The sequence below is a fragment of the Salmo salar genome, chromosome 02 (assembly GCF_965601325.2).
Source record: "Salmo salar chromosome 02, fSalSal1, whole genome shotgun sequence".
Classification (NCBI taxonomy): domain Eukaryota; kingdom Metazoa; phylum Chordata; class Actinopteri; order Salmoniformes; family Salmonidae; genus Salmo; species Salmo salar.
The window spans coordinates 44,818,400-44,845,917 of NC_138292.1; the positions used below are offsets into that span (position 1 = coordinate 44,818,400).

Here is a 27,518-nt window from a genome sequence, read left to right on the forward strand (position 1 = left end):
GCTACTGTTGGCCCAGCTAGCAGCCACCGGGCCTTGGGCCCAGAACAGAATGTGGTGCTTCAGAGGCAAAGAGCAAAACATATCCAGATGTCTGGGACTAACATAAAACACTGAACGAAAAAGACTGCTCGCTTGTGTGTTATATCAGGAACAGAGTATGTTAGCGCTGATGGTTTTCAGCCCTAAGGGAAGGGGCAGTGGTGAGGTAGATGAAAAGAGAAGGGTGACAACAGCACAATTGACAAACTCACTCAGTCAAAGTGAGGCTGGTCTTCGGGTAAACCTTCCCTCAAAACACCAAGCTAGAAACCAAACACTCATGATTTCCAGCAACCTTTCTCTCTCTGTGTGTGTGTGTGTGTGTGTGTGTGTGTGTGTGTGTGTGTGTGTGTGTGTGTGTGTGTGTGTGTGTGTGTGTGTGTGTGTGTGTGTGTGTGTGTGTGTGTGTGTGTGTGTATGACCAATGCATGGCACTTTCAATGAAACCCTTCCAAAGGGGTTGGTCTGTCTGACTGTATTGATGTAGTAGGTTGAGATGGTGTTAAAAACAACAACCACTTGATGGTTTGATATCTGTGGATATCTGTCTGGTGGGGGATCAAAACTCGCTGTCATAATATTGTGTTGTCATGGATACTACCCAGCATGGGATCATGACTTTAATAGCACCTGCATGTTCAGCATGGCTGGACCAGAATGGACCCCAGCTCCACTCATAGTAATGCAGTAACGGTTAAATCAGACGGTCACATCTCATCTACTAACATACCAACACAGATATCCCCTATACCAAAATAATTATTGTAAACATAAAAGGTGAGAACATAGTTTCTGTATCAGAGGAAGACTATCTGGGCCTATGTTCATAAAGTGTCCCAGAGTAGAAGTGCTGATCTGGGATCAGGTCACCCCATGACCATTCATTATAATGTAAAAGGTAAAACATATCCTAGACCTGCACTCCTACTCTGAGACGCTTTATGAATGCGGGCCCTGGTGTTTGTTAAGATTCGTCGCCATTTTAAATTTGAGAAACGGAACTACACATCTAAAACACAGCAATAAAGTATCTGGCCGGTGTCGCTACAATTCACGCCAAAGATTCTATCCTACTCCTGTCATTAGTGGCAAAATTACTTCTGAAGCTAAAGACCAATTTTTTGCCGAGAGGCTAAACTGCAACCGTCTGAAAACACACAGCTCAGCCTCCATGTGGTTGGTTGGCCAATTATGAGGTATGATTCACTAAGGAAATATCTACCATCTGCCACTCGTACACATCACTTCTGGACCAGTTGTGATCCAACTCACCATAAATCCTACTTTGACAACTTCTGCGGTTGTTCTGCAAGTAACCACTTCAGGCATTTTCATTCGTTTTATGACATTTGACTGATATTTGACGAAGGGGCGGCAGGTAGCCTAGTGGTTAAGAGCGTCGGGCCAGTAACCGAAAGGTCGCGAGATCGAATCCCCGAGCTGACAAGGTAAAAATCTGTCGTTCTGCCCCCAGAACAAGGCAGTTAACCCACTGTTCCTAGGCCATCATTGTAAATAAGAATTTGATCTTCACTGACTTGCCTAGTTAAATAAAGGTTAAAAAGATATTTATGGATAATAACACAGGAATAGTGATTTTGAAAATGATGTACGAGTCATTGTGAGAACTCCAGTAAACCTCAGAAACAAAATGTAAACAAATCTACTGAAATCAAACTGATGTTGGTTAAAAATAAGTCGGTGTGGTGTGTGTGCGCATGTGATTGTCTTTGTGTATAAAGTATTGATACCAGTGATGAGTGCATTAAAGTATGTAAGACAGGGAGAGTGAGTTAGGTATTGAGTTATTGAGCACATAAAAACTACTCTGGTAGTGTGTTACCATACCTTTATCAAGTGTTTGTTCACCCATTTTGTGAAGGTCTTTTTCTGTACTCGATCCCGTTCATCTGCAAGACACAACAAAGAGCAAACGTCAGACATGGTTAAAAAGAAATGAAAATAAATATTTGATACACCCTCTGAGTACATACAGTAATATTGATGTATTTTTTAACGGGGGTTGAGATTAAAACATGTCGCAGGGTATTAGGGATAAGGAGAAGATCAAAGGATTTAAAATACATTTAACATGAACAACAAGAGCTGAAAAATAACAAATATTCCAGATGCCGCCATCGTTTTGTACATCCCCGAAACAAAGACAAGTCATTGGATGGGATTAGTCTTGCCTAGTGAGACATGATACCAGAGCGTCTGGACTAAACATGTCTGACTTAGGAGAAATCATCATAGCACAGTCAGTGTCTAGATATAGACCATCATCGTCTAGTTGTATCTGCAAATGCTTTTCACTATGGTATGACTACAGGCCTGAGGCTTAGTGGAAGGATTACACTGTACAGGTGTTCAGTATCTCTACAGGCGACATACTGTAACGGACACTGTGGTGCATGCTGAACCTGACAAGATACGGTAGCTCTCAGAGAGTAAGAAAACGGTGCCTTAACGGGCAGATAATCGCATCTAGCAGATAGATCCGGTTTCAGCCTCACCGTACTGAGTGGAATTGACACACCCTCGGGCAAATACTTGGACACACCCCACTACCCTGGGGTACTGGAAGACATATTGCGGAGCGCAGACACAGACGTAGCAACCGTAGACACTGACCCTCCCCAACCAACAGGCATATCACCAACTGTTACCCATCATGCCAGACCACTTCACTGAAAGATTGGTTAAATAACGGATACAAACAAAATTAAAACAAAGAAGTCCCATTGAGATTAGTATTTAGGCTCACTTTTTCAAGTGAGCCCATCAGTTATATCACGTGAGATAGTACTGATGGCCAATCCAATAGCAATTCCAATAGGTCTGTTTAGAAAGTCAGACGTCGCATTGAAGATAATACTATAGTTATTAGACTGAAGAATCATTATCCAGATAAAAGAAATGGGTGTCCATATTAATAATAGTTCATTAACAAACTGCATTTAAGGTTCTTCATCAAAGCCTACCGTACAGCTAAAAGGAAAATACCACCCCAAAATGTACATTGTGAAAATGGCGCGTTTCTATGTTTTGTAGTAAAAAAGATAGAGGAAGATAAAATGTTTCCAATGCCATCATCAACCAATTAGTAGACAATAAGTAGGCAATGCCTAATCATACTTGGTTAAAATCACACGATGCACACCAATGATGTCAGTGGAAACACTTATCTTCCTCACAAATTTTTTTTTATGAAATGGCCATTTTCACATATGTTGATGTTGGGGTGGTGCTGGAGATGATGAATACGAAGTTGCATTTTTGGGGGGAATTTTCCCTTAAAGTGGTAATATGTAACTTTTTGTCCGACCTGACCAAGTCACATAGAATTGCGAGTTATAGATCTATCATTCTACTTGAAAGCAAGTCTATGAAACTGTATTTCTATGCTTCCCATTCTTAAGTGTTGCTTTTGAGTCTTTTATTTTCGGTTTCGTACACCAGCTTCAAACAGCTGAAACAACAATATTCATATTCATGGTTATGGAAAATACATTTCACAGCGGTTTAGATGGTACAATGATTCTCTGCACTAAACTTAAAATACTAAACTGAAATTAGGCAAACTATTAGAGTTTTAGCAACCAGGAAATGGCAGAGCGATTTCTGCATCGTGCAACGCCCAGACGAACCAAAGTAGAACGTTGAAGGCAGTGCTGATTCACTGCGACCGGAAACTGAACCCGCAGGCTACGTTTTAGTATTTTAAGGTGTGCCATGTTGCTATTGTGTTATGGAAACACGTTGCCGTGGCAACCGCAGGGCGTGTGTGCGCCTGGAGACTGACGCAACTTTGACCTCTGTCGTTCATCAACAAAGCTACAATACGAGGGCAATCCTGATTGGTTGATTGCTGGCATAAATACTAAATCAAATTTAGCACGTTTTGCAAAGGTCCCATAATCCTGGACAAACCCTGCACCTTGACCTGTGGTCATTCAACTAATGTAAATTCAAAATAGTAGTGTCCAGCTTGCAACCAGCATACACACTAGCGCAGTCATGACTCAGGCTAAGACAAACTATTTAAACTCCATTGTATAACGCCAAAGATAAACACAGTGATCACAAAGGTAAAAGGGGCGAAAGTCCTACCTCCTTCACCCTGAGCCATCTCCTTGATTCACTGCAGGACAAAGGAGTGTTTCAACCCATCGCAAAATGTGGTAATCTAATAGGTCCTCCTGAGTGAGTCACTCTCAGCACTTGATATATAATTGACCATTAACCAATGCGCATTTGACTTTTACTCTATTACTCCTTATTCTTTGTTCACCTGGATAGTCAACCGTTGATGTGTCCTGGGTTAAGGAATGTTTTTTGGTCATCCTATAGGAGTTTTATCAACAATGTATGGGCCTGCTGAGATTTCATCCACTCATTTTGTGAATGGGTTCGCTGACCAATAGGGTGGGAGGGAGCGGCTGATGCGTTAGATTAGTAGGAGTGTCCACTCCTGGTCACAATGTGGACCACTGGAGAGACAGAAAACATTACAGCAACAAAAAAACACTTCCTTTTAAATCTAAATGTGTTCTCAGAATTGACACTTAAGAGAAGGGGAATCCCCATAGACGATGATTAGAGAAAGCTCAAACTGTAATTGAGAGTGCACTAAAGGGGCCTGAGAGTGCACAGTGTGGTGTGAAATCTGTGAAAATTGTATGAACGGCCTTAATTTTGCTGGACCCCAGGAAGAGTAGCTGCTGCTTTGCAGCAGCTAATGGGGATCCATAATAAATACAAAAAAATACAATAAAAGGCTCACAGTGGAAGCCACAAGCCCTCTTTCAATTTAAATTGACACTGACAGTTGGTATGTATCTTAGCATCATGAAGGGGCTCATTATTTCACAGACTAGCCAATCAGGCACAGACTTGAACCTCTGAATAGACTTGTCTGTGCAGGGATATAAAAATGGTCCAAACCTGTAACTGCAGCAGTAAAACTTTTCCTTTCACAGGAAAAAAAACACAAAAAAAACACCCAGCATTTTAACTCTCTCCCATACGCAAACATGAACCATAGTGTTAGAGGCAAACTTTTCATATGAACCTATTAGACACAGAAAGTCTAGGTGTCTATGACACACACTGTCTAAGTGAACACTGTCATACTCGTACCTATAGAACCAAACGTTTCATGTACAGTTAACGTCTAGGACACATAGCTTCCTAGGTGAATGCTGTCGTACTGGTACCTTTCCTGCCGTCCGTGGACTTGAGCATCCCCTGGTAGTAGCTTTCGTCTGAGGGCACCCTGTCTCTCCCATCCCTGCCACCACTGCTGTCTGTGGAGAAGTTCCGGTATCTCTGTTGCTGACCGCTCATGATGCAACTCAACTCCGAAATGAATGAATCAAACGTTCCCTCTAACGCGCTCTATGTGACCGCTTTGTCACCACACGGTTTGCGTCCGTAGCTAGAACGTTTCTCTCTCCTGCTCTTTTTCCTCTTAAAAATTCCTCAGCGCTCCTTTCACTCATGCAGTGGCGTGGCTAAGATCCAGTCAGCACTTTCGATCTAGCCTACAATTGGTTCCTCTCTCGCTCTATCACCGTATGAGCTCTTCTTTTCTTTCCTTCCCGTTGTGTGTGGTTTTTTTTTTTTCTTCCTCTCCTCCTTTCGCAATAAGTTATGCCTGTGGGGTACGGTGTCTGGGCCTGTCCTTGTGCTGATCTGTACACTATGATACCTGCCTGTGTGTTTGGAGGACATTGTGGTGGGTAAGGCTCGGTCACACCCCTTCCTCTGCCCCGTCATATTGGTGTGGCTGGTGTGAGCAGGAAGGGGGCAGGGGCAGAGAGTGAGTGATCAGACGAGGTGTGCTGGCCAGCGGGCCCGTTGTGCCATAAAATACACCACCTGCATACACTTTTACTCGTCATCTTAACTTCGCTTCCACAAGCGCGCACAGTACACAGCCTGAATCATTCTGCTTCGTTACGATGGCTGTATAAGCAATAACGAAGAATGGCACCGGAATAAATAACGCAATATTGTTTTACGGTTTGATATATTATTTTAGAACACAGTTCAATGTCTCCATGGATTTCTAATTACGTTTTACACACACACACACACACACACACACACACACACACACACACACACACACACACACACACACACACACACACACACACACCCACCCACCCACCCACCCCCAATATGAATCATTGCCTACTCATGGCATTCCTGAAAGAGCTGTGGGTATTACTCAGTGTGATGAGGAAGGGGGGGGGGGGGGGGGGGCTGAAGGAAGGGCTACTTTGGCACCCACACACACAGAGAGAGATCAGCCATGACCCAACCCTCAACAAGACTATACACTACCAGCTATCTAAGGACATGTAGATTCTCGAACTAGACAATTAGTGAAGGAGTACTTATTCCTTCTGTTCTGCTGAAGGCCTGACAGGTGTGTGTGTGTGTGTGTGTGTGTGTGTGTGTGTGTGTGTGTGTGTGTGTGTGTGTGTGTGTGTGTGTTTTGTTTTCCCTTTAACTACACTAGCATGAACACTCATGTACGCTCACAGACCTGATTTCCTCAAACTCTACACTCACATGTGAAGACATTGCAGAAACATTCCAGCACAACTCCACAACAACCAGCAAGCATCCTTAAGCCAGCGATTATGATGATGAGTCCTTTATCAGCCTCTAACCCAGAGATGACCATTCAGATAACTGATAAGACACTATATCTGTGAGGACATCAGTGCGGACTTGTTTTGGTGTCTCATTCCCTCATAATAACACGGGAAGACACAAAATACACTGAAGACAGACCCAGGGAAGAACAGGGGAGTATACTACAAAGTAAGATCAAGGAGTTAGCCAGCTTACTTTGATGAACAAAGTAAGCTGGCTTCATTAAAAAAAGCTAAACTTAAATATGCATTTTTGATTATTGAATCAATAAGAGTAAACCATACGCCTTTCAAGATCTTTCAAACATTTTTATTTTACTTCTATGACAATATTTAACTAACTCCTTGAATCTGCTTTGTAGTATACCCTTCAGGGTTCCTAGTCCTGTATATTTTGGGGCTTCACTAAGGTCCCTTCACTGCGGTCTAACCCCCTATAAGAACTGTAGGGTGCTGACACCCAAACCAATGCCGCAGGGTGTGACCAACAGGCCCTGGCAAATCCTAGCCCTCTAAACATTAAGAGGGTAGAAGGTGTGCATCTCATTTCCACACCCTGTCTGACATAACATTAGGAAGGATGTAAAAAAACATCAACTTTTCTTTCCAATGTGAGGTTATTAAGGCATCTTGTTTGAACATGAAGCAGTTGATTTGTCAGGATGAGTGTGTTTGTTTTATTTAAACACTAAGTTCACAAAATTAGCAAATTGTGGAGAGGCACACCTTAAATAATAGTGTACTTCCACATGTCTAGGCAAGAACAGGAATTAAGGAGGGCAAGCAAATACCATAATACTGTACAGTCCAAGACACAGAAGGGAAGAGCACAGTAATAATAACACACACATAATCACACATTCGACAGTGCTGGAGGCTAAACATAAAGACATTGAGGATTCATATGATCACCTCTGACAGGGGAGTTTGGACAGTGTAGCATGTGAAATAAATGATTAATATATGACGTCATTGATTTCTAGGTGCTTAGCAGAGAAAAAAGAAGAAGGAACCCGCACACTGCTCTTGATAGTATCTTTAATAAGCTTTTCGTATCGGCCTCACGGCCTTTGTAAAAGGTTTTGTGAGTTTTTTTTAAATTAGCACCCAAGGGTAGACCTAGCCCCACCCACATCCGTTCGATGCGTCGAATGGGGTTGGAGGCGAAGGAAAAACAAATAAGTGCCACCAAATATAACAAATAATGAAATATTTGAATAAAGTGTGTACATAAAACGTATTAAACACGTCTGTAAAACCACAATGAGGCCATCGACCGATCGAGCAAGTTTTCATAAATCATTGGGTACAGCGTAAGAAAAACGTCAGAGTAATCTTAAATAGGGACATAATTCATGTTCAAATTCACAACATAACATACATAGGCATTTCATCATTAAGACCTTTAGGGAATAATGTCTGGAGGGTGAAAATCCAAAAACATTCTATTTTACTCAGAGTATTATTTATATCACCTCCCCTGTCTGATATCTTAACTTTCTCTATGCCACAAAATCTAAAATGGTAGACATGTCATGTTTTAGGTCATTAAAATGTTCTGCGACTGGATAATCTCTGTCGTTTCACCTGATTGAACTTTTATGTTCACTGATTCTCTGTTTGAGAGAACGAGAGGTTTTACCTTAATAGCACAGCCCACATAGACATTTAATAATGTAGATAAAATGGGTGGTGGAGCACATAATAATTTCATTTATTTGGATACGTTTTCTTGTATGTGGGTGGCAGAAATATTCACACTTCATCATACTGTTGCACTCTGCATTTATACAGTTGAAGTCAGAAGTTTACATACCCTTAGGTTGGAGTCATTAAAACTAGTTTTTCAACCACTCCACAAATGTCTTGTTAACAGACTATAGTTTTGGCAAGTCGGTTAGGACATCTACTTCATGCATGACACAAGTCATTTTTCCAACAATTGTTTACAGACAGATTATTTAACTTATAATTCACTGTATCACAATTCCAGTGGGTCAGAAGTTTACATACACTATGTTGACTGTGCCTTTAAACAGCTTAGAAAATTCCAGAAAATGATGTCAAGGCTTTAGAAGCTTCTGATAGGCTAATTGACATCATTTGAGTCAATTGGAGGTGTACCTGTGAATGTATTTCAAGGCCTACTTTCAAACTCACTGCCTCTTTGCTTGACATCATGGGAAAATCAAAAGAAATCAGTCAAGACCTCAGAAAAAAATGGTAGACCTCCACAAGTATGGTTCATCCTTGGGAGCAATTTCCAAACTCCTGAAGGTACCACGTTCATCTGTACAAACAATAGTACGCAAGTATAAACACCATGGGATCACACAGCAGTCATACCGCTCAGGAAGGAGACGCATTCTGTCTCCTAGAGATGAATGTACTTTGGTGTAAAAAGCGCAATTTAAAAAAAATAATAATTTCACCTTTATTTAACCAGGTAGGCAAGTTGAGAACAAGTTCTCATTTACAATTGCGACCTGGCCTTGATAAAGCAAAGCAGTTCGACAACATACAACAACACAGAGTTACACATGGAGTAAAAACAAACATACAGTCAATAATACAGTAGAAAAATAAGTATATATACAGTGTGAGCAAATGAGGTGAGATAAGGGAGGTAAAGGCAAATCAATTCCAGAACAACAGCAAAGGACCTTGTGAAGATGCTGGAGGAAACAGGTGCAAAAGTATCTATATCCACAGTAAAACGAGTCCTATATCGACATAACCTGAAAGGCAAGGAAGAAGCCACTGCTCTAAAACCGCCAAAAAAAAGCCAGACTACGGTTTGCAACTGCACATGAGGACAAAGATCGTACTTTTTGGAGAAATGTCCTCTAGTGTGATGAAACAAAAATAGAACTGTTTGGACATAATGATCATCGTTATGTTTGGAGGAAAAAGGGGAGGCTTGCAAGCCGAAGAACACCATCCCAACCGTGAAGCACGGGGGTGGCAGCGTCATGTTGTGGGGGTGCTTTGCTGCAGGAGGGACTGGTACACTTCACAAAATAGATGGCATCATGAGGATGGAAAATTATGTGGATATATTGAAGCAACATCTCAAGACATCAGTCAGGAAGTTAAAGCTTGGTCACAAATGGGTCTCCAAATGGACAATGACCCCAAGCATACTTCTAAAGTTGTGGCAAAATGGCTTAAGGACAACAAAGTCAAGGTATTGGAGTGGCCATCACAAAGCCCTGACCTCAATCCCATAGATAATTTGTGGGCAGAACTGAAAAAGCGTGTGCGAGCAAGGAGGTCTACAAACCTGACTCAGTTACACCAGCTCTGTCAGGAGGAATGGGCCAAAATTCATCCAACTTACTGTGTGAAGCTTGTAGAAGGCTACCCAAAACATTTAACCTAAGTTAAACAATTTAAAGGCAATGCTACCAAATACTAATTGAGTGTAGGTAAACTTCTGACCCACTGGGAATGTGAGGAAATAAAAAAAAGCTGAAATCATTCTCTCTACTATTATTCTGACATTTCACATTCTTAAAATAAAGTGGTGATCCTAACTGACCTAAGACAGGGAAGTTTTACTAGGATTAAATGTCAGGAATTGTGAAAAACTGAGTTTAAATGTAGTTGGCTAAGGTGTATGTAAACTTCCGTCTTCAACTGTAGCTACCGTTTGGAAGAGGGCGTAAAAGAGCCTGGCTGATTTTCTTTTGTGGTTGGCAGTTGGCATGGACCAATTTATCGCAGCAATTGCGACCTCTCCTATATACAATAAGTGGTGGATTCTTAAATTCAGCAGGCAAAGCTGGGTCCGACGATAAAATATGTGTTTCTTGACCGTATCTCCTACTTTTCGCGAGTTCAAAGTATATGTACCGTAAATTCCGGACTATAAGCCGCAACTTTTTTCCCACGCTTTGAACTTCGCAGCTTAAACAATAACGCGGCTAATATATGGATTTTTCCCGCTTTCAAATTTGTGGGTCCTGACAGCGTGGAGCATTGTCAAAAAATCCACTATCATCAACGGGTTTCGAAACGCTGGACTGCTGCGTGTTGAAGAGGGCTCAGTGGGGGATTTGCCTCCGGATGAAAGTGACGAGAGCGACAATGAAAACGATCCAATATCGGATGAAGCAATTCTGAGGCTATTCAACTCCGACACCGAAGGAGATGGTTTCAGTGCACAGGAGGAGGAAGATAGTGACCAATGACTTTCTTGGTAGGCTACTGTTTACTGCTAATTTTTTATTTTTTGTTACAAGCCGTGTTTCGTTAAAGCCTATTTATTTTTGTTACAAGCCGTGTTTCGTTAAAGCCTATTTATTTTTGTTACAAGCCGTGTTTCGTTAAAGCCTATTTATTTTTGTTACAAGCCGTGTTTCGTTAAAGCCTGTGTAAAGTTCATTTGTTTCACCTGCGGCTTATAGACATGTGCGGCTTATTTATGTTCAAAATAATAATTTTTAAAAAATTCAGTGGGTGCGGCTTATATTCAGGTGCGCTTAATAGTCCGGAAATTACGGTAGTTGTGAACATTACAGAGTATTCTTTAGCTCTAGCCGGTCTTTTTTGTAGCAGTTCGTCTCGTGTTTTCCCCAATGCCAAATTAAGAGCTTCATCCACACATTGTGGAGAATACCCTCTTCTTAGAAACCTATTGCGCATCTCAGCTGCTTTTTCTAGATAGTCCTCTGTGGAGTGGCATATACTGTACGGCTCAGTCTGAAAAACAGACTTCTTGGAAGTCCTCTTTTTAATGGCTCAAGGTGGAAGCTGTCCCCCTGTAATAGAGCATTTCTGTCCGTTTCTTTCTATACAGAGTTGTAAACAGTGTTCCATTTGATTTCTGAATCCACATATCGAGGTCATGAACACATTTAGTGTCACATTCAATAGTGAATTTGAGATTGGGGTCAACGTCATTGAGTAATGCCATAGAGTCTGACAGCTCTTCTCCCATACTCTCCATATGCAAAAAAATGTTGTCAATATATCGATACCAATTCAGGACTTTATTCAAAAATGGATTTTCATTTTCATGATTAACAAAACGTTCATCAAAAAGACCCACATAAAGGTTAGCATAGCTTGGAGCGAATGTGGACCCCATCGATGTTCCATTCGTTTGGAGGTAGTATTCATCATCAAACCTGAAATAGTCAGCTCCAGAATAAAGTTTGTTGGTGGGTATTCGTTAGCATCTCTGTCTCTCAAATAGTGAACTAGGGCTGCCAGCCCCCACATATGGGGAATGCTGGTATATAGACTCTCAACATCTAATGTAAACAAAATACAGTCTTCTGTTAAACCCGTTATAGGTGAGACCACAACACGTTAACTGCTACTGATATCTTAAAACAGGTTGGGAGTTTCTGGAACAGAGTGAATTTATGGAATCAAATGTCAATGTGCATGGGGTGGAAAGAAAGCTAGAAAAGAGGTGAAGTGAAAGGAATTTATTCATGGACTACTGCTTATACAGCTGATAGGTTGCTGACTGAGAGCAGGGCATGTGATGAGCTGTTGGAATGTGTCTGCGATCTCCTCTCTGCTGGCTGGTGCACTGGGCCAAAGTCCTAACCTAAATATCCTAACCCACCACACCAAACAAACACACACCCTTACCCCCGCACAGAGAGGATTGGTAGGCCTGCAAGAAGCTGATATGTGACAAATCTAGCCATACAAATCACAATCACGTCATCTGCCACATCACATAAAAAACAAGTTGTATGAGCAAAGGTACATCTTGGGTGTAGCTTATTGTATAGAACTTGATAGCTTGTCACTGGATCGTAAATAGCTTGACATACTGGACCGTACAGTATTTTATACCTGAAGGTCAACACTGCCGTGCGGTGGCAAAGGGCTTTCCCCTCACAGGTGTGAACACCAATGTTAGGCACTTCTCTTCAGCGGTGTGACGTTTCCCCTAGGTACAGATCTAGGATCAGCTTCCCCTCCCCCATTCTGAACCCTAACCATTCATGGGGGAAATGCAAAACTGACTTAAGACCAGTGTCAAGGGGCAACTTCACCCTCCTCCATGAATTCGTATTCAGACCCCTTGACTTTTTCCACATTTTGTTACGTTACAGCCTTACTCTAAAATTGATGAAACTGTTTTTTCCCCTCATCAACCTACATACAATACCCCATAATGACAAAGCAAAAACAGGTTTTTAGAAATGTTTGCTAATTTATAAAAAAAAAAAACTGAAATATCACATTTACAAAAGTATTCAGACCCTTTACTCAGTACTTTGTTGAAGCACCTTTGGCAGCGATTACAGCCTCAAGTCTTCTTGGGTATGACGCTACAAGCTTGGCACAGTTGTATTTGGGGAGTTTCTCCCATTCTTCTCTGCAGATCCTCTCACGTTCTGTCAGGTTGGATGGGGAGCGTTGCTGCACAGCTATTTTCAGGTCTCTCCAGAAATTTTAGATCAGGTTCAAGTTCGAGCTCTGGCTGGGCCATTCAAGGACATTCAGACACTTGTCCTGAAGCCACTCCTGTGTTGTCTTGGCTGTATGCTTAGGGTTATTGTCCTGTTTTAAGGTGAACCTACGCCCTAGTCTGAGGTCCTGAGCACTCTGGAGCAGATTTTCATCAAGGATCTCTCTGTACTTTGCTCCATTCATCTTTGCCTCGATCCTGACTAGTCTCCCAGTCCCTGAAAAACATCCCACAGCATGATGCTGCCACCACCATGCTTCACTGTAGGGATAGTGCCAGGTTTCCTCCAGACATGATGCTTGGCATTCAGGCCAAAGAGTTCAATCTTGGTTTCATCAGACCAAAGAATCTTGATTCTCATGGTCTGAGAGTCTTTAGGTGCCTTTTGGCAAACTCCAAACGGGCTGTCATGTGCCTTTTACTGAGGAGTGGCTTCTGTCTGGCCACTCTACCATAAAGAGCTGATTGGTGGAGTGCTGCAGAGATGGTTGTCCTTCTGGAAGGTTCTCCCATCCCAACAGAGGAACTCTAGAGCTCTGTCAGAGTGACCATAGGGTTCTTGGTCACCTCCCTGACCAAAGCCCTTCTCCCCCGATTGCTCAGTTTAGCCGGGCGGCCAGCTCTGGGAAGAGTCTTGGTGTTTCCAAACTTCTTCCATTTAAGAAGGATGGAAACCACTGTGTTCTTGGGGACCTTCAATGCTGCAGAAATGTTTACCCTTCCGCAGATCTGTGCCCCGACACAATCTTATCTCGGAGCTTTACGGACAATTCCTTCAACCTCATGGCTTGGTTTTTGCTTCGACATGCACTGTCAATTGTGGGACCTTATATAGACAGATGTGCACCTTTTCAAATCATGTACAACCAATTGAATTTACCATAGGTGGACTCCAATCAAGTTGTAGAAACATCTCAAGGATGACCAATGGAAACAGGATGCACCTGAGCTCAATTTCGAGTCTCATAGCAAAGGGTCTGAATACTTACAGTATGTAAATAAGATATGTTTTGTATCTTTAATAAATTGCAAAGATTTCTTAAAACCTGTTTTTGCTTTAACATGATGGGTTATTGTGTATAGATTGCTGAGGATTTTTTGATTTTAATCCATTTTAGAATAAGGTTAACGTAACAAAAAGCAGAAAAGGTCAAGGGGTCTGAATATTTCCCGAAGGCACTGTACCAACACCAGGGTGTTAGGTACTTCACACATAACAACACAAAGCCCAGGGGGGCATAACAACGGGAAATGTGGAATGTCACAGGAAGGCCCAAACTGAAAAGAGCAGCCAACGTGAGAGATACCGTGGAAAATCTTACTCATGAAACTGTTTTCGCCAACGACGCTCCAAAGAAAGGATGTATCATTAAGGTCTACACATGCTTATAAACCTGCTCCCTCATTTGCCATCATCTAAACCAGATGGAACGCTTGGCCTTTAAAAAACAGGAAGACTGTTGAAAACATGAAGAGATTTTTCTCTCTCTCTCTAAATGACATGCTTGATGTTCTCTCATTGCTAGAACGGGACAGATTAAAGTAGAGTGTCTTGGGGGTTCTCCTCATGTGTTCCCACACTGACTGGGCTTCATATGTGGACACCCTCAGCGGAGTTCCCAACAACCGGATGCGTCCAGTTTTCAGGGATAAAGCTACTTCAACCAAGCCAGAAGTGGAAACTCCGCTGAGGTGTTTCTTTAACGCCTACTACGTTAGGTTATATGTGGATGGATCATTCTGGTGGAGGGAAGAGGGAAGAGGGGGAAACCCCCTGGATCCACTCCTCTAATTTGTATGCCCAATGTTTCATTTCAAGGTTCGTGTATATTCAAAGAACTTAGAGACTCTACAAAGCCAAACTTTGTCAGATGTTTGTCCGATGTCAAAATGAGTCAGCATCCTACACTATCAGTTGTGTATTCATCTCCATACTAAATAGAAAGAATATGCCCGCAAGCCTATGCATCTGTAGAAAGTCCCAGATGAAAACGCCAAACACTGTCTATATCACTGTGAATCCTCTGAACAGTTCCCATAATACTACGTCCTTCTTTCTGAAAGATCTATCAAATTGGGTTGACGGAAATAGTGATTTTTATCCAAAATCAACAGTGGTACAGTAGTTGTTTTCCATTTCAAATAGAAAACAACTAGGTTCCATTTCAAATAGCTTCTCATGGTACTCAACCCTACTCACTCAACTCAGCAGAGATAAGCATCACAGTCATAATCAACCAGGGTCGTGTTCATGAGGCACAAAACGGACTGAAACATGGAGTGACCTTCAAAACTTATCCAATAAGAAAGGTTTGTTTCCATTTTCCATTGCAAAACCTCCGGAGAGTTAGGCCTACTCCTGCAGCGATAGAAAAGTGTCCCCTGCAGACATTCTAACCCAGAGTTCAAGGGGAGAGGAATGGAGAACCATCCAAAGTTAACAGAAGATAATCACAACACTATTCCGGCCACACCCTTTCTGTTTGAACTCGTTCACAACTGTAAACGGTCACATAAATGCAATGCTATTGCCTGACTCTTCAAAGTTGGAATGTCAAAGCCACTATGCTCTACTTATGAGCATTTGTACAGTATATGGCTCATGTCAAGTTCATCTGTAAAAATCATCAGGTCAAGCATCGTTGACTGAGACAAATCGGTCTTGTAGTCACAGGGAGCATTAGGAAAACAGAGATTAAACAGAACAGAAATCCGCCATCATGATTTAGAAAGTCTTGAGCTCATGGAGAGAGAAAAGGTGAGAAGAGGGGAGGAAGAGGAGGGTAGTGTTAACGCCCCTCATTCCAGAGAAGGGAACAGCCTCACCCCTCCCTTAGAGGAACAACCACCTCCCTAAGGATACCTAGGATACTGACTCTCTCCCTCCCACTGTCCTGTCACTCCAGCCCAATGCAAGTGGGAGCGTGTACTCGGAATGTTAATAAAATAAAACCAAGAGGAACAAGTGGGATACACCTTGTTCCTGACTGTGTGTGTGCGTGTGTGTGTGTGTGTGTGTGAGCACAGCCAGTTTGGGTCAGCTGTGTCTCACAAAGAAATAGAAATCAAAGGAACTACAGCACAGTGTACCTTTGAAATATTCATAAAGATCAACAGACATATTGTTCAGTCTTTGTTGAACTTTTTCTGTCTGTATAACAGGACATGAGGGGATTGCCGCCGCAGCTATGGAATGACTCACTCGCTGTCCGACATTATCTTCACAGATCTAAATCCCTGTAGCAGGGATTTTTCCAGTACGAAAAAAAAAAAAAAGGATGAAATGTATGCATTCACTACTGTAAGTCGCTCTGGATAAGAGCGTCTGCTAAATGACTAAAATGTAAAATGTAATAGTCAGAATTAGATCAAAAGATGAAGCTGTAAGCCCAATTTAACTCCGACTCAACACGGAATGGATTAGCCCTGACAGCTGAGGTTAAAAATGGCTAATTAGTCTACCGCTCCTGGAGCCATGGTGGAAAGCCCCACATCTGTGAATTAACGCTCACTCTCATGGACTTTCCTTGAGTAAACTTACACAAAGAGAAAACCGAGTCTGTTTAATCAAGGTGTAGGTACGGTACCTGTACAATACAACACCCAGTCTCCCTCTATTGGAGATGGTATCATACTACACCAGCCGATGCACTCATTACAAACAATACTTTCGACTGAGGGCAACAGACACCTTATTTAAAGTATGCAAAAATGGAAATTACATATTGCTGCTGAGAATACCTGTCAAAACATCACTCTCACTTCATTCCCTATCCCTTCAAAAATCATTATTACTGGTTTCCATATTTGATGAACATAAGCGGAGGGCTGAATCGAGAACTATCTGACCGACGGTACATTTGAATGTGGAAAAAGGGGAACCTGAGAGGGGTTGCTGTGGCAACATCTCCAAACATACGGTAGCTTTTTGCGCCTGTGGCTGGGTTATTTTACTTATATTACTCATGGCTATATTTTTAGACAGGAAGCTGTGTCTTCCATGATTGACTAACTTCAGAGAGAAAGGAAAACAGTGGTTCTCCTCTGGAGGGAGAAAAGAATAGAAAGTTCACGGAGTGAACACTAGATGGCAACAAAGCACAATGAGGAAAGAGTGACTTTTCCTGGCCTTGTTATTACGTTGCTATACTTTTTTTTCTGTTGCCATGATCTAACCAGGATAAACTCTGGGCTCCATATCAGTAAGTTATAGTCAAGTTACATGGTGAGAAGAAAAACACCTGGATCTAGTTATTATGAAAAATTTACGATAAAAAAACTGAGTAATGAGAACTTGCCAATCCTGCATACAGTAGACATTTCAAATCACACAAAAGAAATGTATGAAACAGCAAATATAATGATGGTGCTATTCAGACCCTCTCAGAGTGCATTTATGGAAGGGGATACACAGCTAGACTCCATACCCACTGAATACTCTAAAACTGGGCTATAGATAGTTACATGGAACTGAAAGTGTTTAAGACACTACTCGTCATCAGTGTCTCTAAAACAGTAATAGTTATAATAGCGGAATGACACCCTTGATCCTAACTGTCGGGACATTGCTTAATCCAGTCAGGGTGAGTCATCCACAGAGCACTATCCCTCAGTCACTCAATCTGCATATTACCCAGCAGCCATGTCACACCCAGAGTGCAATAACAACCTGTGAACTGTATTACAGAGGAATAACAAGTGCATTATTATTTGTAATCTTATATACTGGAGTAGTTATTAATTACTATAGACTAAACTGTTAACAGTTCGACCCGTAGGCAGTTCCCATGCATAGAGAACAAATAGCTGGTCGCCTAATTCATGTGTATATCCGTGTGGGATTCTGAGTCAAGAAGACCCACCCCATTGGAAAGGCTTGCCAAAGCCCATGATGGTAGTCATTTGTGAATTGAGTGAGAGCTGGGGAGTAAGAGCTCCTTCAGTGTTCTACTTTAAACACATATGGAAGTGAGTTGGACATGAGACAGCTGGAGGCAATCAGCAAAACATCCGCCATTATATAACTGGAATCCAGGACCAGTTTAACTGTAACACTTAAAAGAGACAGCTAATCAAGTCTCGTACGCTTTCTCCCCCATTCACAAAATCTCACATGCTACTAATATGCATAATGTATTTATTTGAGAACTATACCATACATTCTGAATCCATTCAGTTGCCCAAGATTTAAATGGTCATTCATTGAAAGGAAGAGTAGCCTAATTAACAACACACTTGAGGTATCAACATTTTCACTTGTAAATGGAAACTATCAAGTGAAAATAATACATAATGTTGTAGGGCCCTGTGTTTTGCTCTATCATGTTACATACCTGGTTTTTAACCCTTTTTATTTTGATGGTCCAGCACCATCCTTAGACAATTGTTAACATTTTTGGTGTAATTCTCATTTCTGGATTAAATCTTGCTATGTCAAATGATTGCGCAAAACACAGGGCCCTATAATATATATTCAACTTCAATTAGAAACTTCAACTATTACCAGTAACTACATTTGTATAAGATGTGATCATATTTACTACTGTAGGAGTACAACCAGTGTGGGGAACGCCTACTTTGCTTAACCCTTCCCCATGTCAGTATTTATATTTCTGCCACTCACCTACACAACACATTTTGATGTACAAATATCTGCTTCTTTCTGCATAGCTCATCTCGGGCAGGTGATCTTCCCGTTCATAAACTATTCCCAGGTGAAAGAACAAAATTGCTCCAGTTGGAACTTCGGGGCTTCCCTGCGTCGCTATAACTTCCAACAGTTCTCAAGATGCGCTCACCGACCTTCCGGAACGCAAGAATGCAAAACACTCGCTTTTTCATGGTGCGACAGTCGATGGAGAGAAAAAAATGCTTTCTAATGGATGGGTGAAAGTTTCACTTTCACAACAGCCCTGCCCATCTCATTTGGGTCCTTTTATTTCCCAAAGGTATATGGACTTGTACTCTGTTCCATATCAATTGATATATACATATATAGGCCTATCTATTCAATATAGAAGTAAAATGTTAAAAAATTCATATAAAAAAGATGAAATGTTACACTTTGTTAGAAATAATTTGTATATTCTTGGGATAAAGTTAAATTACAATTGCAATATTTATGTGTGAGAATGAAAGCAAATATTTGATCAGTTAATTTGACATTCGGTGGGAAATATAACGTGTGAAATACATAGTTTAATTATTTCACTTTGTGTGTGTACACATGCCTTTGAGAACCTTCCTTAGTGTTGTGGTTTATGAAGTGTGTTATCTGGGCTCTTTGGCAGTTTTAACAGTGGCCTGGGGTGATACAGGTCTTATAATGTGAAATTATAATGATAAAAGCTGTCATCAGTTTACCTATGAGGCTCCCTCGGTACTGCATTCCACCTTGGAACTCACAGTACTGAATTCTCATTATGAAAGTAAAAGGGGAAAAAGCAGACTACTTTCTCCCTTTCTAACAGGACTGTAATTAAACAATGAATGACTGTCTACATGGGTTGAGCGACACCAACACCACCATCGTCAGTCAAAGGAAAGGAGGCGGGGGGCTAATTTACGACAGGTCACAACTGACCTGATCCTAGGTCAGATTAAAGAGTGGGCAGATGGCCTGAATATGAGACTTCTCTTACAGATGACTGACCTCTGCTCCACAAACATACAACTGCACTTGTCTTCAGGCACTAAGGACTGGTTTCCCACACCCATACTAAAAAGCATATGGTCAACGGAGAGTCTTAATTGAAAGTGATTTTTGGCACATGGATAGGCTTAATCTGGGTCCGGGAAACTGGACCTAGGATTCTAACTTCTAACCTTTAAGCAATATTATGTGACCCGTTTCAGGAAGCTAGGCATATGTTGCTACTTCACAGGAGAGGCATTTGCACATAAACACTTTTTTTTTTTAATCAAAATGCGTCTTTTGGCAGAAATGCCTTCTAACAAACTTGTATGCCATCTGTAAATAGGAATACAATTGTTAAAATTTCCACGGAAAAAGCTGAGATGATGGATGAGATGGACATGCCGAGAGATGTAGCATGCTTTTGTCTATAACATGAGCTGCTCAGTATGTGTAGATAATCCTTTCTACTGCGGCTGTTTTGAAAGATATAACGTTAGCCACGGAGAACTGCAAAAGTGTTGCTACTGCTCTCAACAACATTGCTGCCAAAATTTTGCAGGCGCTAACGACAAAGATCAGTGGGAAAAGTTGTGATGGACTACTTTCTGAACATGGTCAGTGTGAACCGGAGTGACTTGACACAATGTGGGTCAAACAAGCTGTCCAAACAAAACAGAGTTAAAAGGGTTTCCAGTCTGCCGTGAAGCCTTCATCTATGTATACATCGTAAGAGTCTAGCTACATTTTCAGATATTACAAGTTTCTAATTTTGGCAGAAAGTCGTTTTCATTGTAAGTTAAAGCGTACTGTTATCTAGCTAGCGAACAATAGCTTGCTGGATCGCTAGCTAACGTCAAGTGTATGATCTGTGTAGTAATATTATTAGCATCTCAGAAAGCTATTTGCATTGCTAGTTACCGGTACCCCCTGTATATAGCCTCGCTACCCTTATTTTATTGTTGCTCTTTAAATATTAGTTATTTTCTATTTTCTTCTTTTTAACTTTTTTATTTTGGTTATTTTTTACTTCAGTTTATTTGAGTAAATACTTAAACACTTATTTTTCTTTAAACTGCATTGTTGGTTAAGGGATTGTAGGTAAGCATTTCACTGTAAGGTCTACACCTGTTTTATTCGGCGCATGTGACAAATAACATTTTATTTTATTTGATTTAGTTGTAGCCTAATGTTAGCTAGCTAGCTCATATTGAACCTAGTTGGTTAGTTTTAGCTACCTGCAGATTCATACTACAGCATTTCATGCATGGTGGCTAGCTATGACAATCTGTTTGCATTGCTAGTCGTATGGGTTAGGATTATGTTTCATTGTTTAGCTGGCTAGCTACATGTCTAAACAAAATACTTCACTTCGCCAGAAAATTACATGACTCATCAAGTTAGCCAGGTGTGTCTGGAGGTGATTAAGGCCATCTATTGTATTTCATGAACATGTGAACATGTCTAGACAATAGTGACCCATCCACAGCTAGATGTGGCTGGGAGGTGGTTATAGTATTTCCTTTCACAGGACCCATTCATTTAGAGAAGTGTGTCTGGGTAAGTATCATCTAATAATTAGAAATATTTATAAAATATTTTTATCCGGACACTATTTTGGATATTGCTGCTATGCAAATATGCAAGTAACCATTTCACTGTACAGTTTTCACCTTCTATATCCTGTGCATGTGACAAATAAACATACATTTTATTTGATAGAGTGTGTGTTTACCAGAGACGAACAACATGACCTGCACCAAAGTCAGATTAGGATATAGGCCAAGGACTAGATAAAGTGTATTTTTACCTGGAGTTTTTCCTTATTGTAGTCTACTATACTTTCACCACTTTTAGTCTTGGAATATTTGGTTGTTTAACCTTACTCACTCTGTTTAGCACATGGCCTCACATGTGAATCCTTAAATATATGGGTAGGGCTAAGGCTTAAAAGGGTGTGCACTATGCTGAATAGGTGTAGACAAAGAAGAGCTCTCCAGTAGTAGTACCAAAACATTCAAGGGCCAAGTGTATCAACTTTTAAAGTAGAATTACTTTCCCATTGTTCCCCAACTGCAGTACATTATATACCATTTTGTAGCTCTGAGTCCCTACTTTAAAAAACACAATTTCAAATGTTGCATCATAAGACCGAATCGAGGTGGTCGGTCACATATCCAAATCGAATTCTAATTCCTAATTCTATGATCCTTCTAACCAATTCATTTCCCGCACTACAAACAAAAAACTAAAGAGAGATATTCTGGGCGGCAGGTAGGCTAGCGGTTAAGAGTGTTGGGCCAGTAACCAAAAGGTTGCTGGTTTGAATCCCAGAGCCGACTAGGTGAAAATAAGAGTGTCTGCTTAATGACTAAAATGTAAATGGTAATACTAAAGCATCACCATTGTGTCATGAATAACCAGCCACAACAGACAACAATTGATAACATTGTTACATCCATTTAGCAAGTAAACCGTTAAAAAGGCTATGGCTTTATTATTCACACAGATGAAGAGGTGTGTGTGTGCGTGCATGTCGAAAGGGTTTAAGCGGGTGTTTAAGAGTGAATGTACTGTACAATCGGGAATCATCAGGTCTTTCTTCTCAACCAGATCAGCCAAGTTAAGGATGAGAAAGACGCGGATATCACATTGTCAAGAGAGAAGACTAATTTGTATTTGATTTGCATCAGGCTTTACAAAGAGGGGGCTTTGAACATCATAGGCAGTCATGATGATGGTAACCTAAGAGGTGAAGTGAATTGCTGTTAGAATAGGTCAATTTAAATACAAATCCCATTTAATCCCACACTCATTGAACTACATACAATAAAAAGCCAACATTAATTTCCCCATAAAAATGAACTGAATGGAGAGAACTTTCTGGAATAAGTGTCAGAGCTCAGACGATCACTGCCAGATGCTACCCACAGGGGGATCTCCAACCCTCACATGTCTATCAATGAGCGTAGCCACATAGTGGTTCATTAGTTCATTAGGTACACCCATCTAGTACCGGGTAGCACCCCCTTTGCTTCCAGAACAGCTTGAATTCGATGGGGTATTCTATGAGGTACCGGAAAACGTTCCACAGGGATGTTGATCCATGCTGACGCGATGGCGTCACGCAGTTGCTGCAGATTGGATGGCGGTACATTCGTGCTGCCAACAGCCCATTCCATCTCATCCCAAAGATGTTCTATTGGGTTGAGGTCAGGGGACTGACCAGGACACTCAAGTAAACTGAACTCACTGTCATGTTCCAAGTGATGTTTTTCCACTCCTCAATTGTCCAGTGTTGGTGATCGCGTGCCCACTGGAGCCGCTTCTTCTTGTTTTTAGCTGACAGGAGTGGAACCCGGTGTGGTCGTCTGCTGCAATAGCCCATCCGTGACAAGGACCGATGAGTTGTGTGTTCCGTGATGCCATTCTGCACACCACTGTTGTACTGCGCTGTTACTTGTTTGTTTGTGACCCACCTGTTAGCTTGCACAATTCTTGCCATTCTCCTTCGATCGCTCTAATCAATGAGCTGTTTTCGACCACCGGACTACGACTGACAGGATGTTTTTTGTTCGTTTGTCGCATCATTATTGCGTGAAAAGCCCAGGAGGGCGACCGTTTCTGAGACACTGGATCTGGCGTGCCTGGCACTGACAATCACACCATACTCAAAGTCACTTAAGTCACTTGTTTTTCCCATTCCAACGTGTATACACAGAAAAATCACTAGCGTTTACTGCTGATGGGTATTGAGTGAAACGGAGAGATTTGGGAAGGTTTAGGAATGTGCCATGAGGAGAGATAAAAGTATGGCTTTCCAATGCCTTGCAAAGAAGAGCACCTATTGGTAGATGGGTAAAAAATAAATAATATGCAGACATTGAATATCCCTGAGCATGGTGAAGTTATTAATAACACTTTGGATAGTGGATCAATACACCCAGTCACTACAAAGGTACAGACGTCCTTCTTAACTCAGTTTCCGGAAAGGAAGTAAACCGCTCAGGGATTTCACCATGAGGCCAATGGTGACTAAAACAATTACAGAGTTTAATGGCTGTGATAGGAGAAAACTGAGGATAGATCAACATTGACAAAATAAGGAATTCTGTACAGAAACATAAATCCTGTTTGCCACAAGGCACTAAAGTAATAATGCAAAAAATGCAGCAAAGCAATTTACTTTTTTTCCTGAATACAAAATGTTATCTTTGTGGCAAATCCAATACCACACATTACTGAGTCCACTCTCTGTATTTTCAAGCATAGTGGTGGCTGCATCATGCTATGGATATGCTTGTCATCATTAAGGATTATGGAGTTTTTCAGGATAAAAAAAAGGAATGGCCCTAAGCACAGGCAAAAACCTAGAGGACAACCTGGTTCAGTCTGCTTTCCAACAGACACTGGGAGATGAATTCACCTTTCAGCAGGACAACAACCTAAAACATAAGGCCAAATCTACACTGGAGCTGCTTAACAAGAAGACAGTGAATGTTCCTGGGTGGCCGAGTTACAGTTCTGGCTTAAATCGTCTTGAAAATCTATGGCAAGACTTGAAAATGGTTGTCTAGCAATGATTAACAACCAATTTGACAGAGCTTGAAGAATTTTGAAAATAATTAACGGGAAAATATTAAACAATCCTGGTGTGCAAATCTCTTAGAGACTTACCCAGAAATACTGACAGCTGTAATCACTGCCAATATGATTATAACATGTATTGACTCAGGGGTGTGAATACTTATGTAAATTAGATATCTCTGTGTTTCATTTTAAATACATCTGTAAAAATTGTCATTATGGGGTGTTGTGTGTAGATGGGTTAGAGAAAAAAGAAAATATGAATCCATTTTGAATTCAGGCTGTAACACAACAAAATGTGGAATAAGTCCATGGGTTTGAATACTTTCTGAAGGCACTGTATGTTGTAAATGGAAGCTTCCATTTATGTATCATTAAATGTTGCATACTGTAGTTTTTTCCAGTATAAGCTTTTATGTTGTTTGAGGACAACAAACCTGTACTCTTTAATGGCCATGAACATTCAATGTAACCAGTACTCTTCAAATATATATATATATATTTTTTTTATTATTATCTAATTTTCCTTGTTTCAGGTCAACATCATAAGCAAATTGTACATATATTTTAATTCCAAAATTAAACAAGGTAACATAAAACATAACCAACAAACACCAAAACAAAAACATACACAAGCAATAAGAATTATACATTCCCTTTCAGTTCTCTGCTCTTAATTTTTATTTTCCTCATTAATTGCTTTAACATGACTATTTTGTATTTTCCTTACATACCATAAAATAATTTAACTGTCGCAAAATGTGTAGCTGTAGTGTGTAAAATACCCCTAAAAGAGTATAGAGGCCTATTCAGCAAGATATTTATTTTATACAAGAAAGAGACCAGGGTCCAGTTGACCAATAAATTAATAGAATTTTTATATTGACACGTCTTCAGGTATCTGGGAAGATTAGGGGGAAGGGAGAGTCAAAAGGGGTCCCATATTGTATAGAAATCACCTTCCTTGTTCCTAAATATAGCACTCATTTTCACACTTTAAAGATCTCACAGTAACACTGATTTATTGTTGGTGGCTAGTCTTTAATCCGGTTAAGGAAAATGTATTTGCAGGCCACAAAGAGTCATTTCTGAAGAAGATTGAGCTGTGCTAAGGTAAGTGAGGGCCTATTCCCGACGACACCTAGTCCAAAAAGCCATCGGTCCATTCTTATAGGACATATTAACATGCTCCACAGCTCCGTTTTGATATTTTCCCCCGAAATTTTTTATTCATGGGCAAGTCCAAAAAAGATGGCCATGCATGCCTTTTTCCTTCTTATACTTACAACAGGTGTCAGAAAATTCTGCTTTAATTTATAACATATAATAGGAGTCCTATGAACCGCTTGCATAGTCTTGTATGGGATCTTGCACCTTGTTGCAAGTGAACAGTTGTCTTGTGTGTTTAGGTCTTTCAGCTTTCAACAGGAGATTGTCTACTGGGGGTAACCAGTATTCTTTATTGGGCAGTCCCATAGCTTTGATAAGGGTTTTAGGGCTTCACAGATAATGGGAGATACTTCTCCTAGATTAAATATCACTTAGAAAGAACTTCTCGGGATAAACAGAATGATGCTTATGTATACTAACGAGGGTGTGCTGTTGAGAAATCCCCTGATGAGGGCAGTGAGGTATAAATAAACTCTTAGCCTAGGACCGGATGTGTTTCCATGGTCCCAGAGCAACTCATAAATACAGCCTCAATGACTGGCACTCATGAGGTCCACATGAGGTCTGTACGTTGTTCCTCTGTGTTTTGGCAGGGTCAATTGCTCTGCCCTCTCCCCTTCTCTCAGAGGACACTGAACAGCATCCAAAGTCAACAATCTGAACCAAACTACACGTCTGATGTATAACTCTGCTCCCCATGTGCCCCCTGTTGCATATGTCCACTGTTTAGCTTGAAATTCTGGAACTTTCTGTTATGAATACCATACCACACCAACACAGTGTTGGTGTTAGGGGGATATGTGTTATTTCGTACACACTCATGGTTCCTGGAATGATAAAAAGCACACAAGTGAATCAAATTGAATCCCTCCCTCCTGGCCGGAATGTCAGTAGCAGCCTCCAGAGTAGGTGTGGGAGTTGTGATTGTTTCCAGGAAACACTGTGGAGCTTTCCTCCACACCAGAAACTCAGTGCCAAGCCACTCACCCCAGTCCTTCTATAGCATCAGCCTATAACAGAATTATGAGTGTTTGTGTCATCCCTTGGACAACAGAGAATGATTTGTGTGTGTGTACAATTGTAAGAAAAGATACATTCTAATGAAAATGTAGCAACTCTTGAATTACTGTAAAAGTAGGGTAACAGATAGGGCAGATGGCGCCGTCAGGTAGGGCAGCCGTGCTTCTAGTTCCTAGGTAACTTTTCAGTATTTTGTTTTTTATGTGTTATTTCTTACATTATTAGCCCAAATTTGTTTTTGTGTTATTACATACAGCTGGAAAGAACTAGAGAGGACTTCAGACCGACTCAGGAGGCGCGCACACCACCCACTGCTTCCGAGTATATTACTCGCTAATGTTCAGTCTCTGGATAATAAAGTTGACGAGCTCAGGGCGAGGATTTCCTTCCAGAGAGACATCAGGGATTGGTATATACTCTGTTTCACGGAAACATGGCTCTCTCGGGATATACTGTCTGAGTCAGTACAGCCAGTTGGCTTCTCAGTTCATTGCTCAGACAGGAATAAATATCTCTCTGGGAAGAAGAAGGGCGGGGGTGTATGTTTCAAGATGAACTACTCATGGTGTGATTGTGATAACATACAGGAACTCAAGTCCTATTGTTCACCCGACCGAGAAAACCTCATAATCAAATGCCGATCGTATTACCTCCCAAGAGAATTCTATTCGGTTATAGTCACAGCCGTGTATATTCCCCCTCAAGCCGATACCACGACGGCCCTCAAAGAACTTGAATGGACTTTATGCAAACTGGAAACCACATATCCTGAGGCCGCATTTATTGTAGCTGGAGATTTTAACCTCTATGGGCTAGGTGGGACGCTTGCGTCCCACCTACGTAACAGCCACTGGCAGCCTGTGGCGCGATTTTCAAAACCTTAAAAATCCTATTACTTCAATTTCTCAAACATATGACTATTTTACAGCTATTTAAAGACAAGACTCTCGTTAATCTA

General features: G+C 41.0%; 1 protein-coding gene across 27 annotated transcripts in view; it reads right to left on the reverse strand.

The window, feature by feature from the left end:
- plecb (plectin b) overlaps window positions 1-27,518 on the reverse strand; it is a 187,079-nt gene that overhangs the window by 54,383 nt on the left and 105,178 nt on the right. For 23 of the 27 annotated variants that reach the window (XM_082963432.1, XM_014168120.3, XM_014168101.3 and 20 more), the window contains exon 2: window positions 1,888-1,949. In XM_082963432.1, coding sequence (XP_082819558.1) covers window positions 1,888-1,949 — 62 coding nt within the window. Of the gene's footprint in view, window positions 1-1,887; window positions 1,950-5,258; window positions 5,986-27,518 lie in introns of those variants that run through there. The other 4 variants (XM_045704606.2, XM_045704602.2, XM_014168204.3 and 1 more) reach the window with 2 other exon arrangements.